We start from the raw sequence: 15990 nt of genomic DNA, 5'->3' as shown, positions 1-15990 counted from the left end.
TTATGCTATGAGTTTGAAAAGCTTCCCAGAGAACCCAACCTTCAAGATTTTCTGGGAATGCTACTCCATAAAACTCAGTACAAGATCTCCCAAGCCTCTTTAGAAAAGATAGCTTAAAAGATTAGATAGTATTACTAACCAGAGGAGAAAATTAAGTGGATTATCCAACCATTTCACTGAAGTTTGTCCTGGAAGTTACTTAGTCTTTTGAAGTTTCTTATTAGTAAAAATTATCCTGAAAGTGAAACGTGAACTTTGATACTGATGGTTCCCGGTTCCTCATTGCTCCCTCCACAAAACTAATTTGCGGGGACTTTGTATCTCATTGCGGATAAGAGCAAACCTTTTTGCTTACACTCATTGAAACTTTTTACTTATAATGGCTTTATTTTTAATATACTGCGAGTTAATATACTGTTCTGTTTCTCGCTTTCGCAAGGCGCTGTAAGCTTGCAAATTCTTCCAGTCATTCTTATGGCCTGTCTTGTGTAATCCTCCAACTTTTTGCTTGGGTTACTCAGCGTGTCTTGGTTTTACATCCTTTCTTCCAAATTTCACCTTTTTTTGTGCGAAAATATATGCTCCTTACTATCTAATTTGCAGAAGCCACAGAGTTCGTACTCCTTGTTTCCTCAAGTTTGTTCTCTTATCAAGAATATTCAACATAGCAAAATTATGATGATATTAATAGTAATAACAGGAGTTGCATTAGCGATAACCGTTATTACGATAATAATAATAATATTCCTTGATGTGAATTCCCTCGTTTGTACTTAAATTCTTTTATGGATTCATTTATGTTTTCCATAAATGTCTTATTCATTTTTACGGCGGATTTACTTCCAGTATCATATTTTTTCAGATTTTCATACTAATTTTGTTACATTTTTCCATTGTCCCTACAACAGCAGTTTCCATAGAGTGACGTAAACTTGATGTTCAGTTATCTCTTACCAATTTCTTGTCTCGGAGTTTGTTATGACAGAATTATTTCCTTGTATTCTGCTCTACAGAAAAGGGTCTTATGCCCGTTTCTGCTATCAAGCCCTGGTAAGGAGTACTTCAAGATTGCCCATTCATAATTCTTAAGATTTCATGTTGCAAATGTTTCATTCATAGCAAATATGAAATATGCCTTACCTATATATAAGAAAATGGGGTTCAGTGTGTGTATGTGTGTGTATACGATTACGGTATTATACTCGGTCAACACTTAGCATTGCATCCATATCCAGTTCAGAACTCATGTCATTGTCAAGGATGCAAGGTGGGCAGTTAACAAATGAGACTGAAGAATGAAAAGACGCAGAGGCTAAGTGAGATGCTGCATTACGGTGGTGAGTGTGTGGCTGAGTGGCTGACTGGGATGTATGTAAGGTATGTGTGATTGAAGGAAAGGTTTTTGCTGGCAGGTTGATGAGAATTGATGACAACTTCAGTCCAAAGTATGTTGAATAGAAAACTTGAGTTTTTCATAATTCTGGAAGTCTGGTCACTCCCAGACCAAAGGTTATTGACTTGGGCCATAATTTTGCTGCTGCAATATTGACAAATCACCACGACAGCTGCCAGTGTCATAAATTGGAAGATATCATCGCCAGTTTATGAACCCTTTAGAATCTGAACATGATGTAACCCTCCCAAAACACTTTGAGGCTGTGCGGACTTTCCTTTCTTTGCTGCAATGTGAACAACTCGTCTGTTAATGTTGTTATTTAGTAGTAGTAGTAGTAGCAGTAGTAGTAGTAGTAGCAGCTCTTTGACTAGTAGTAATACGATGTTCCATCTCGTCCATTTAATACTAGTGTCATGTTTGTTAATCAATACTGAAAGTTAGTATTGAAGAAAATGAAACAGCCTTGATCGCGAGTTGATATTGCACTTGGAGGTCTTGAGTCAAATAAGGAATCTTTGGTGTATATTTATTTAATTATTGTTTAGCTCTGTGTAAGGATTCCGTTTCACACTATTCGAAAACAAATGGCGAAGTTCACTCAACAAGAATATACCATTTGTCCATGTGCAATAGAATTCCTTGTCAAACTTCTTCGTCAGTTTAATTCAAATTTTATTCCTTAATTTCCTTCCACAAATCTCTCTCTCTCTCTCTCTCTCTCTCTCTCTCTCTCTCTCTCTCTCTCTCTCTCTCTCTCTCTCTCTCTCTCTCTATCTATATATATATATATATATATATATATATATATATATATATATATATATATATATATATAAAATATAAACTTACTACTCGTTCCTGCCTGTCTCCTTTTAGATATGACACTTTTTTTTTTAATCCCACAATTGAATACGTTTATGGGTTAAATGTTACATTGTTTTGTCTATCCAAACTTAATGCATCCTGTTAAAACTGAGCGCTCTAAGCAGCAACCGCTGTTAACCCTTACCTGTTACTAATGATGAGACTAACAGAGCAGACAGCCAACCTCAGTGGACAGACAGATGGTTAGCGGCAAGCCCTCTAGAGAGAAGGGAAGTTCTAGGATTACGGAGCTGCAACTCGCACGCTTTTTGTACTTCTGCCTCTGATCGCGGAGACTGACGAAGCAGGAGTAACTGTATTATGAATGCATTTTGAGACTGGCCACTTTTTATTTACTGAAGTAGTCAACTGTGGTTTTGCTAAGCTTATAACGTGACCATGGCATCACGAGAAGTCCAGATATTAGGGTAAGAAAAGCAGATGCTTCTCCTATAGCTGAAGTGACCTTTTTAGTTGATCCTCTTACACTTATGAGGATTTTGTTCATACTCTTATTTCCAGAAAACTATACATCTTCATGAAAGTGGTAACTTTTCTTCAACCTCTGGCATTGTTCTCTTGAAATCATATGCGTAAAGGTCCAGTGCTACAGCAAATAGAACTTTTCATCGTTCAATTAACGCATTTCAGACTTTAATGCCATGTATATTGATTCTCTCTCTCTCTCTCTCTCTCTCTCTCTCTCTCTCTCTCTCTCTCTCTCTCTCTCTCTCTCTCTCTCTCTCTCTCACACACACACACACACACAGTTACAGAGTTTAGAAGGTGTTAATTTTGATTTTGCTGATGGCATCTGCTTGTAAGTTTCCTCAAGTGTTAATACTCTTGTTCTTTGTTATCGACAGATGGGGTGGGGGGTTCTGGAGGCGGTCCAGGAAGAAGAGGTCTGCAGCCTGGAGGAGGCCCGGAGGGCCCTCACGGAGCTGAGGGAGAGAAACAAGACTCAGTCGCATCTTTTGGTCGCCTGGAAAAGAAGACTCAAGCAACAAGTAAGTCGAATCATTTCTCTCGGTCTACTTCTACATGCTGGAAAGTATTGCAGGCACTTCGAGAAAGTAACAAGTTGCATTGAATACCTCCAGCTAAATTGAAAGGGACTGATGCTAAAGTAGTCAACCTCAAGTAATTTATTATTATTATTATTATTATTATTATTATTATTATTATTATTATTATTATTATTATTATTATTATTATTATTATTATTATTATTATTATTATTATTATTATTATATGCCGTGCATGCAATCAATTTTGAGTCACAGAACAAGTACCGGTTACTTCACTCTAGAAAACTGGAGAATGAAAAGCTCGTAAAATGGAAAACGGCAAAGGAACAAAGTTGGGCAAAGAGAACGTAAAGGCAACATTCAAACTCGATCTGATTGAAAGTCTGAGGTTATCTGTCCGGGAGGGTTTAACTTTATGCAACATTGCGATGTTTATGGAGGTTAAGGTAAGTCAGTAAATAAACTGACAGCTTTATAGAGGATTAATCACAAAAATTTCAGTTGTAGAAAGAACCGTAGACCTGAGTTTGGCTCAGTTATAGGAATTCGAATTCAAGCCAACGTTTTTAGATCTGGTTGTACGGTCACCTGTTTTGAAACATCTGCCGCTCGTAACGACCGGGATACTCCGGTCAGTCTTGGCTTTTTAACATCATTTATGTTACCTATATAACGCATACACATTGGTATATGGTGCTCCGTTAGTGGAGCATAAATATGACTTGTGTCTCCAAAATATATAATCCATGGAAGAGTCATACACTATCGGAATGTTACAGACTGTAAACCTGCATTTTTCTTGAAAAAATGCTTCTGTGTATTGTAGTAAGCCCATCACTTTAAACTCACTCTCTCAGACATAGAAAAGTCCCACCAGACAGACTTCTTCTCCATGGAAGTGGTTGGCAGAACTTGTAATGGTCATGCACTGCCGTAATTTCACATATTCTGTTATTCAAGAGCAATCAAGATACTCATATAGTCAAGGGATTATGATGCTTTGTTGCGCCAGCGATAAGCAGGACGTGATTCCCTTGGGAAAACTGTTGGACCCAGTGAACTTTCGCAAGAATTCCTAAAGAACCATGTCGATTTCATTAAAACAGTCTAGTCCCTCTGTTATAACTCACTCTGTGTTTTTCTCTGTCCACTTAAGAAAAGAGTTGCGTCCCTGGTATTTAGCTGACTTTTGTGTGTCACAGCTAGAGTGCAGAAAAGCATAGGGCCTGTCCTCATCGCAAAAGCCTTGCTCAGAATGGGAAAGCTTAAGTCTTTTAGAGCTATTATCTATGTATGGAAAAACTGGTAGTTTGTTGGATGAGGCTGCTAGCACTGTGCTCTCCTCCATCCCAGGGTGCAAACAGCAGCAGTTAGCTAAGTGCCTAACTCCCTGTTTAAGTCACAAGACATGTTTTGGATGGAATATGACCAAAGTGCTCCTTCCTCAGTCCAGATTCGAGTGCACTGTTGCTGTTGTGCCGTAAGGCCTTACAGACAGTTTTGTATGATTACCATAATTTTTCCGTTTAATATTATTATATATCACATTCTTTTTTTTGGTTTGGGGTTTTAGATACACTTATCATTACAAGTCTGTATTCGAGCGGGAAATAACGAATCCTGCAACAGAAAATGAAAGCTTCTTCGCTTATTTACCACTTTAATTCATGCCTTTAGTGTAAAGCGCCTCCAAAATTAAGGTTAGATGTAAGGAGGGCAGTTATGAGATTGAAGACGGGAAAGGTGCCCAGAGTAGACGGGCTTACAAGTGATATGTCTTTGTATGGTGATGATTGAGAGGCTGACCAGGTGTGAAAGTATGTAATATCTGGAGATGAGTATTCCAAATGAATAAAGTAAATAATTACCTAGGGTAAAGGTGATACAATTGAATGTAAGAATTGTTGTGGCATAACAGCTGTTACATGTAGTGGGAATGTGTCTAGGTAGAACTTTTATTGAGAGTATATATAAGACAGATAACGAAGGATTCATGGGGGAAGAGCAGTATGGGTTTAGATAAGAAAGAGAATATGTGGACCAGGTGTTTAATATGAAGTAACTGGGTGAGAAAACTGAGATTGTAGGGAAAAAGTCTGTGGCATACCAAGGCAAGGGTGGGTTACATTACCATTGCTGTTTAATGCTGTGGAGGGGGTTTTGAGAGAGATGCGAGTAAAGGCGGGAGAAGTAGGTGAAAAGTTGAGGGATAAGCAAACCGATCGTGAATGGAGTGAGGAATGGCAGGTGAGCCAATTAGTAATGGTCAAAATTCGCAGCAGACGTGTAGCAAGAGTTTTGCTGCATTGTTTCTTTAATCATTATAGCTGACCCCACTGACACTATTTTTCCGAATTAGATCAGTTTGTTTGTAAACTGTTGGCAGCAATTGACTACAACTGTCAAGGAGATATATTAGTGACATAAACTGGTATATATACTAAGCATAAACTTTATGAAATTTGTATTAGCACGATAAACAACATGAATATGGAAACGAATGAAAGGCAGGGGACGGGCTGCCTGCTGTAATTAGAATATTTTCCTCTTTGTGTGATTATCGTCATATTAATATTGTTTCGAATAAAACAAGATTATTTTTTACGTGAATAGCCAACATAAAAAACTCATGTCCGTTGGAAACACGGAGAATTTGACATACTGTTAGTATAAAGATAACGGTCAATATTCACCGAATAAATCTCAGAATTCTAAGTTACTATTATTTGCAGTTTTACCTGAGTCATTTATACTTAGAAATATGTATGTCAATTTTTGTCATGTGATATTTGGATGAAGTTCACCTGTACTCTAACTAAAAAGTAGATTCTTTGTCCAGAATTGCGAAGCAGTTAAATTGTGATGAAATGTTGTAGTGATGTGAGCGCAGAATGCATTGTCTTTTATATTAATATTTAGTTTAAGTACGTGCGCTGCAAAAAGAATGCGTTTCTGTGCCTAGAAGCCATTTATTTCTATCAAACATTTACGGCAATACTAGAGGCCTTTAATTCAGGCCAACTAATGCGTTGTAGATGCATCACAAATAGTATATCTTTCGTAACATTGAATGAAAATTAGCGGTGTTCTGTATTATAAAAGCTGTTCGCTGCGGTTATTCGAAGAATTTTTATTATTAAGAAGTTCATTTTCAGCACGACGGCGGGAGGGCTAGCTAAACCTGTGGTTCATTTTAATCATTTACAGAAAATCTTAAAGGCTTTTCTCTAATTTTCACTGGTGGATCAAACAGGTTATACCGAAGTTTTACTCTTCAGTGCACGAGACCGTTGTTTTCCCCTGGACTAGATAACAGAATAGTGGCGATAGTGACGATGGTACTTTATTGCAACGATAAACCGACTTTCGAAAGTGTAATTGCTTAGAGTCCCATAAAGTCCCACCGGTAAGGTAACTAAGATGGCGCAAGTCACGTGACTGCCAGTGGTCAGTGGCGTCTTAATTGCTGCTCTCATGCGCTCTATTCTGTTCTGTTTGCGTGCGTTACTATTGCAAGGTGTGTTGCTCCGCCTGAGAACCCCCCTCTCTCTCTCCCTCTCTCTCTCTCTCTCTCTCTCTCTCTCTCTCTCTCTCTCTCTCGAGTTCAAAATGAAAGTGCAGTGAATAAATATTGTGACAATATTATTAAACTTTCGTGATCAAGTACTGACTATACGCAGCAAGAGAATTCCCATTTTCATTAACGGCAAACAAACCGGATACGAAGACAGATTTCTCAAGATTGCACGGAGAGAGAGAGAGAGAGAGAGAGAGAGAGAGAGAGAGAGAGAGAAGTGGCTTCGTTTTCTGGAGTCATGATTTTCACTACGGACTCCTCAGATCGGTCTCGGCTCCTTCACTTTCCACCTGCCAAGTCGTTCGGTCGGCTCTTTGTTCAACCGTTATGCGTCGGCCTCAGTTCTTCTTCACGCTACAACTCTCTCTCTCTCTCTCTCTCTCTCTCTCTCTCTCTCTCTCTCTCTCTCTCTCCTTCCTTATGTTTGTGTGTGTGCTTACTCACGGCCGTGGTTGCATGAACCAGCCACTTACACACACACACACACACACACACACACACACACACACATATATATATATATATATATATATATATATATATATATATATATATATATATATATATATATATATATATACTGTGTCTTGTACATATATACTTACACCTATAAATATACATATAAAGTGGGTGCTTTATCTTTCGGTTCTGAGAAACCCACCGCCCACCCTAAATAGATAACTTTCCTAAATGCACCAGGTCTAGATAAGTGCATTGGTAAATGATTTAATGAGATGGTGGATCATCTGGTAAGTTTTGTTTTCTTAAAACGCAAAAGGAGACTCATGGTGTTATATCAGTTTACTGGTCCTGAGGGGTCTTCAAAAGTCATCTTATTCCATTTTACATCATACTGTTAGAGGTGTAGTGCCGTCAGTGCACCTCACGGCCGGTGCACTGTAGGCATTACTTAAGGTTCTTTGCAGCGTCCCTTTGGCCTCTAACTGCATCACCTTTCTATCCTTCCACTATATAACTCCTTTTCATATTCTTTCTTCCATCTTACTTTCCACCCTCTTCTAACAATTGTTTCATAGTGCAACTGCGAGGTTTTCCGCCTGTTACACCTTTGTAACCTTTTACTGCCAATTTCCGTCTCAACGCGGAATGACCTCATAGGTCCCAGCGCATAGCGTTCGGCCTGAATTGTATATATTCAAACACCATACAATTTTTTGGCATTACCTTCAGGCGAGGAACCGCGCTGGCGTAAGTCCGGCTCCAGCCAAAAGAACCGACCGCCAACACTGGCAAGTTTAGTGGCGGCTATAAAGTCATCCTCGACCCAGTTGGGTTGTGGGAGTGAGCGGATGGAAACAATGGTTCTGAGTGAGCTGGCTCTGATAGAAACCTCCCTCAGTGTACAGAAATGACATCAGCCCAATCAGAGTTTGAGAAACTCCCATGGACTGATTTGTATCCGTCGACCCATACATGAGAGAAATGGCATTTTGCAACTACTATGCTCCAACTCCGCAGTTTTTAAGAGTCATGGCGAAGGTTCTCACAGAGTTATTTCCTGCACTCTGTGTCGATTACTTGAGGAGTTTTGTAAAGGATTAATATGCGTAATTGTTCTCGTAAGATCTTTGCTCGTTTCGTCAGAAATTCTTTTTAGTTCAAGCAAAGAAGGTTCGCTAAGAAAAATTCATTATGCTTAACGGCATTGTGAATTTTATTATTTAGCCAGTGGAGACGTAGCAAAATAGATTTCAAAAAATATCTAATGTATTAGAAACAAGAAAAGGTAACCGACGGAGAAGGTGCAGCAGCTACAGAGATTTTAATTTGGTATTTCCGTGCTTCAACATTTACAATTTTTTAATTCAAGCAACGAATTTTCATTTATTTGCTGACTAATGTCTTAGTGTTTTTTTGTTTTTTCAAATGATTTGATATTTGAATCGTAGTTTGGTAGTTTTCACAGTCTTTGTGTTGTCTTTTTTAATGATTTCATATCTGAAATTAATTTCTGGGCGCAAACACTTGTATGCGCTGCCAAGGTCATCGAGTTCTATCCAGCTTAGACGAGGCAGAAAAAAAGGATTGGCAAAGCTGTTCAGTCTTTCCATTCCTACTTTTATTAAAAGTTTTTTCCTCGCCTCTTGCGCCTTTTAAAGCTCCTTCCTTTTTTTAATTCCTCCTTTTATTGATTCCCTCTTCCCTTGTTATTCTCGTCCTTTTGGACTGAATGACGCCCGTATATCAGGGTTACTAAAATTGCTAAGTAAAGCCTTTTCAGTCCTATCTTAGAAGAAAATATAAATGTTAAAAAATATGATGAAAAAAGGGGTTGGGTGATTTCCCTGAGTGTCAGGTTTCTACATTCTGCTGTTTATCAAAACCACCCATTTTTTTTAACGGGGTCATGTTTATGCAGAACTAAGTATTTGTTTAAATTTACATCTACGCCACATCTCTTCAGCCTGCTTAGGTGCGTGTGGATACACAGACTTTCCCCTTCACTTTCAAAGATTTCTTAAAAATTTTAATAAACACCTGATCGGCACACACTGTTCCTCTTCTGAACCCGCACTGAGCTTCTCATGTCCTCGTGCCATGGTTATCAACAAAAGTTTTACCCATACACGTACTGTATACAAAATTGGAACCTTCCTATTATCCATACTTACCTTCCTCACTCTGGTCAGACCCTAAGTCACACTTAGACCACTTGTAATCCAAGCAACTCATGATGAACTTCCATTCTTCAGCCTCCTTTTTGCATGTCGAATATCTTATACAGTCGCATTTAAAAGCACTGCACTATGGAATCTGCACCAATCCATTCCAATCTTACGTCATTCAAATCTGCCTCTTACGTCTTTCACATTCAACATTCAACCGGGCTGCATTCCATTCAGACAGCATCTCTCCATGTGCACCTTTTATTTAAACATCCCCGTGCTCCTCAGTCTTTCTTTTTATTTTCCTTAAAAAAATTAAAAACTGTTTCTCCCTAAACTATATATATTCATATATAGCAGATAGATTTCATTTAAGAAAATCGGGGTGTAAAGGCCAAGCACCGGGCCACTTTCAACCATTCAGTGCTTAAGACAGGAAAGCAAAGCGGGAGTTGGAGTTGTTGGGCAGCAAGATGGATGAAAAGAAGCGGGAACTGAGGTAGAGTAAATGGCCAAAAAGAAGGTACAGCTATGGGTTGAAGCGACGTTGCAAACGACCCAGGTGTTGCGCCACTACGGGACAGATAGATGGAAAGCGTGTTTTCTTGATTTCTGTCTTAAAAGTTGTCCTCAATCCCGCAACGATATAGGAATGCTTTTGTTCCAGATATTAGTTGAGTGTCAGCAGTATTACAACCACGTAGAGGAAGGACCTTTGGCAATAAGAAAATGATTGGTTAAGTGGATGAGTCTCTTTCGACACTTTTATTGTTTTGTCGGGGCACCTGATCACGCGGAAGGTAGACTGTCTTGTTTGGTCATCACAACTTATAAAGCATTGTGCACGTTATAGGTCGTCCTCAGACGAGTTGCCTTTTTCGGGAAGTCTTAGGGAGTTCCCACTTCTGTCATGCCCTTTTGTTTACCTTTTAATCTTTTTGTTCTTTGTTTAGGCACAGCTTTTTCATCTTGTCATAGCCAGGTCTTTAGTTTTCGGCATCTAATCGGTAAAATATTCATAAACGTACCTCCGTCTAATTTTCTCCAAATTTTTCGTTACAGAGAAGAGTTTTATCAGTGCAACACATCTGCCTTATCGTCACCAGTATCAAGCACATTGTTTCTCGTAATGTAACAAACATGTGTGGAATGTGCAGTACTGTATGATCTAGGCAGCATTTTATGTTTGAGGTATTGTTGCCTCCAGAGCCCACCTGGCAGGTACACCTGGTAGGAATTAGATTCCATGTGCTGAAATAGTTTCGTCGTGAATAACCCTTCATTAGTGCGTTTGTTCGTTTCTTCGTTATCAGCGCTGAAAAATATGTTCTTTTGCTTATACAGGTGTAGTTGTATTAACAAGAAATCCTCGACTTGAGAATTTTCTGAGAATTTACAGTGAAATTTTTGCCTCAGAGAAGATGAAGGCCATTACTCCAAAAAGATGAAACGAGTAATGTGCGTTTAGTTTCCCTCTCCAGATATCATAATTGAAACATACACAGGAGTCCGGATTGCTTTCCATGGATCTCATTTCGCAAAGTGGAAAGTTTGGAGAATGGGGGTGAGGGGGATGTGAATTCAAAGCCCCCCCCCCCTCCGCTCCTCTCCTTGTCATTACTTTAAACGCATTGTTGTGGTGTACAACTCTCTAGTTTTGATCGAAAATATAGATGCGTGTCCAGCTCTAGAGATTCTCGATTTAATACTGTGGTTTATTGTTTATTGCAATCATATTATTTGCAGAATGGATAAATAGAGTCTTTTATACGTCCAGACGTTTTACTAAAGAATATTTCGACATTTATGAAAGCTTCTGACGTCATAGTGAGCTTACTAGAAACCAAACTAAAATGTAATACTAATACTCTGTTATAAGTATCTACATTACTGAGCAGCTCTCTCTCTCTCTCTCTCTCTCTCTCTCTCTCTCTCTCTCTCTCTCTCTCTCTCTCTCTCTCTCTCTCTCTCTCTCTCTTTTGCTATTTATTCTTTCAATCGTTCTTACGGGCAAAGGACTATAATTAGGCAAAAGTCACTAAAATATTTAAAATTACTTATTTAGGAAATTAAAATATAGAGTCATCTTATGATAAGATTGTTTCAAGAATTGCTAGTATTACAGAGCATAATGTCGTGTCAAGAATAAACATGTGAGTTCTTTTTAATATATGTGAGATCTACCTTGTTTCAAGGCCAAAGCGGATTTTATTCAGAAAGTTTTTTAGCATTTTTTAAAATCACGTGAAACAAACTTTCATGCTTACATCCACGCTTAAAGAACCAATAAGGCAGAACATACAATATGTACAGAACTTGTTAATCTAGATGGCGCAGTAATATGCGATACCAGATGCATGCAACAATAAGTTGTTGATCCGTACTCGAGACAACTAAAAAGATTAGATGACAAAATATTTTCATTTTGCATCGCGCGGAATAGGCTGTAGACATCAAATTATTACACCTGAAATTTATTGCTTTCCTTAGGATTCCCAGTTATATTTTGTATTCACTGAATGTTGCATTCTCATTTTGAAACAAAGTATGAATCAAATACTTATTTGTTTTATACTGGATATGTCGTATATAAGGTTTGTAGTCTTGCTAAAGCCAGCGTTAGCAGGACGTGACACTTGGCTGTAAATTGAACCACCTGGAAATCATCAGATCTTTACCTGAACGTTGACCCTTGATACACTTGATGGCGCTTCTCGTTTATGGAACGGCTCATCCATGACATCATTGATGAGCTCCAGAAGGTAATGTGTGTGTAGTTGCGTGGGTAATGACACCGAGCAGTGAATACCATCAGCTTATGGAGTGTGACTCGCGCTCATTGCCTGTGCAGAAGGAATCTTTCCGTGCGTTCACTTTGCGATTAAAAAATGTGTATTTCTTTTAAAGAAGCTTTTTAAACAGAGACAGATACCTGTACTTGCCTTTGATAAGAAAATATCCTTGTACAAGTCGAGGTCGATTGTTACTTGAGGTTAAAAGGTAAGGGAGAACATTCGCCCTTACCTGATATGGTCTGCTTCGATTTAAAAGTGATCATCTAGCAGATTGACTTCGGTTTCTTTGCCAATCTTCTTGACAGATTAATATCGCCTGACTTGTTGTCACCACCACAAAATGACAGCTGCTCTTCTTCAGCCGTAAGATTTCGGGGCAAAGTTCTAATGATGGTATTCTTTGGACTTGAGCTCTGGTATTATACTACACTGCCGGCATTGAAACTAGCAATCTGTATGTATATGTATATATATATATATATATATATATATATATATATATATGTGTGTGTGTGTGTGTGTGTGCACATACACATTATACACACACATATATATAATATAATGTGTATGTACACATACATACACACATATTTTAATATTTGTGGCTTAATGCTTAAAAATTAAAATGTGTAAAATTAGTGGCTAATATATATAACGTGTATATGTATATGTATATATATATATATATATATATATATATATATATATATATATATATGAATGTCTTTTCCTGTAATACTACAGTGTAATATGAAAATATAAAACACTATTTAAACGTTGAAACCATATATTTCGGCACTTGTTTCTGTGCCCCTGTTCACTGGTAGAATATGGACAGGTGGAAAGTTACAATGGTATATATACAAAAACATGAAGGTGTGGCCTTAGGCCTCCGATGTTAAGGAGGTGGCGTTTCTTAAGAAGGAGGAGATTGACCAAATTCCCTAGTGGTTTTTGGCCTCATTAGCTCCGTTTGGCGATGGATCTGGCGGTCGCGTTTCTTGGGTCATCTTCTTCAAAAGGTGCGAGGATTAAAAAGGTAAAATCCGATTTCCAAATGTCCTCCTGACAGGTTCATATTGTTGTTTGATTGATGATAGCAGATTCCAGCATCTTTCTTTTGTACGGGATAAAACCAACTCCGCCCCACTCCAGTTAATGACATGCCCTGTATTTCTAATATGTAGGAAAATTCCCGAACTCTCCGAAGCGTAACGTACTGATCTTTTGTGCTCTGTTATTCTTTGCGAGAGCGATCTACCTGTCTCGCCTACATAAATGTCATGACAATTACTACACGTATCTTGTAAACCTCCGGCTTCTTCCTTTTGTTATTTAAGTATACGTTAACGAGCGAACTATGGATTTGGGATAATGGAAAATGAAAGGATTATCAGAACTGAGTTGCTCGGTGGCCTTTTGGATGTTTTCATCGTATGGAAGCTTTATTTTGTTGTTGAAATCTATTTGTCTGTTGTGAGTGGGACCTCTGTAGTATATTTTATTTGCTTTATTAATAGCCCTCTCGATAATGTGGTGGATTCATTATTTACTAAAGTCCCGATTGCCGACGTGTTGTTTTTCTTAGAGAGGAAGTTACAACCATATGAAGACCATTTTCCTCTTGGCATAGATAAAACTTTAAAACTTATCAACCTGTAATTTTTACAAACAAAAATTTGGCTGTAGCATGGGAAGTCCCCTATCACCCCTTCTAGCAAACTTGTACATGGAATATTTCGAAACAGAACTTTTGTCGTCTATCAAACCCCATAACATGATCTGGCTTAGATATGTAGATGATATCTTTACTTTCTGGGACAATAGCTGGGGACTTTAAGGAATTTTTAATAGGCTAAATTCGCTAGTTCCGACCATAAAATTTAAAACAGAATGGGAAAAGGACGAAAACTACCGTTCCTAGATGTACTGATCATAAGAAAACAGAACAGGTATGCATTTACAGTATATAGAAAACCCACCTTCGCTGTCTCCTACATTCATTTCTTAAGCTACCACGACGTCTCCGTAAAAATCATGGTAGGGTGCAACCTATTCCTCAGAGGACTTAGGATATGTTCAAATGAGTACCTGGATCAAGAATTTAACACGATCCAACACCTAACGTTCCACCACACATTATCGAGAGGGCTATTAATAAAGCAAATAAAATATACTACAGAGGTCCCACCACAACAGACAAATAGATTTCAACAACAAAATAAAGCTTCCATACGATGAAAACATCAAAAGGCACCGAGCAACTCAGTTCTGATAATCCTTTCATTTCCATTATCCCAAATATCGGGAGTTCGCTCGTTAACGTATAAGAAGCCGGGTTTACAAGATACCGTGTAGTAATTGTCATGACATTTATGTAGGCGAGACAGGTAGATCGCTCTCGCAAAGAATAACAGAGCACAAAAGATCAGTACGTTACGCTTCGGAGAGTTCGGGAATTTTCCTACATATTAGAAATACAGGGCATGTCATTAACTGGATGGGGAGTTGGTTTTCAAGAGTAGCTGTCCGTACAAAAGAAAGATGCTGGAATCTGCTATCATCAATCAAACCAACAATATGAACCTGTCAGGAGGACATTGGAAATCGGACGCCATTGACACCTTAATCCTCGCACCCTTTTTGAAGAAGATGACCCAAGAAACGCGACCGCCAGATCATCGCCAAACGGAGCTAATGAGGCCAAAACCACTAGGGAATTTGGTCAATCTCCTCCTTCTTAGAAACGCCACCTCCTTAACATCGGAGGCCTAAAATGCACCTTCATGTTTTTGTATATATACCATTGTAACTTTCCACCTGTCCATATTCTACCAGTGAACAGGGGCACAGAAACAAGTGCCCGAAATATATGGTTTCAACGTTTAAATAGTGTTTTATGGGCCTTCTTATTTTCATATATATATATATATATATGTATGTATATATATATATATATGTATGTATATATGTATATATATCTTCTTCTTCCCAGCTTGTTCCCATTTTTATATGGGGTCGCCGTGGTGCCTTCTTTTGAAGGACTTTGATTTGGCTTTGGGGTAGACGTTGTAGTCCCGATCGGCTGCCCTGCCTGACATCGCTTAGACCCTGTATGTATTGTACCAGTTCATATATATATATATATATATATATATATATATATATATATATATATATATATATATATATATATATATATATATATATATATATATATATATATATCAACCACTAGTTTTTTGCACATATTTTATGACAACTTTCGCCTCACCCAAATACTTGATGAGTTCTGTAATATGTAAGTGTGTATATATATATATACATACACACACACACACACATTTATATATATATATATATATATATATATATATATATATATATATATATATATATATATATATATATATATATATATATATATATATATATATATATATATATAAAGCATATATGCACACACACACACACACACACACACACATATATATATATATAGAGAGAGAGAGAGATAAGATATATATATATATATATATATATATATATATATATATATATATATATAGAGAGAGAGAGAGAGAGAGAGAGAGAGAGAGAGAGAGAGAGAGAGAGAGAGAGAGAGAGAGAGAGAGATGACCAATTGTTTGGGTGAGGCGAGAGTTGTCATAGATATGAGTTTTAGGATGAAGGGTTAAAA

General features: G+C 37.8%; 1 protein-coding gene across 1 annotated transcript in view; it reads left to right on the top strand.

The window, feature by feature from the left end:
• Positions 1 to 15990, top strand: part of LOC136846487 (uncharacterized) — a 114078-nt gene that overhangs the window by 90878 nt on the left and 7210 nt on the right. Inside the window, exon 2 of the mRNA XM_067117322.1 lies at positions 3127 to 3270. Coding sequence (XP_066973423.1) covers positions 3127 to 3270 — 144 coding nt within the window. The remainder of the gene's footprint in view (positions 1 to 3126; positions 3271 to 15990) is intronic.

This window comes from Macrobrachium rosenbergii, chromosome 15 (assembly GCF_040412425.1).
Source record: "Macrobrachium rosenbergii isolate ZJJX-2024 chromosome 15, ASM4041242v1, whole genome shotgun sequence".
NCBI lineage: Eukaryota > Metazoa > Arthropoda > Malacostraca > Decapoda > Palaemonidae > Macrobrachium > Macrobrachium rosenbergii.
The sequence above is the reverse complement of the archived record's forward strand: the minus strand, read 5'-3'. Positions and strand labels throughout refer to the sequence as shown.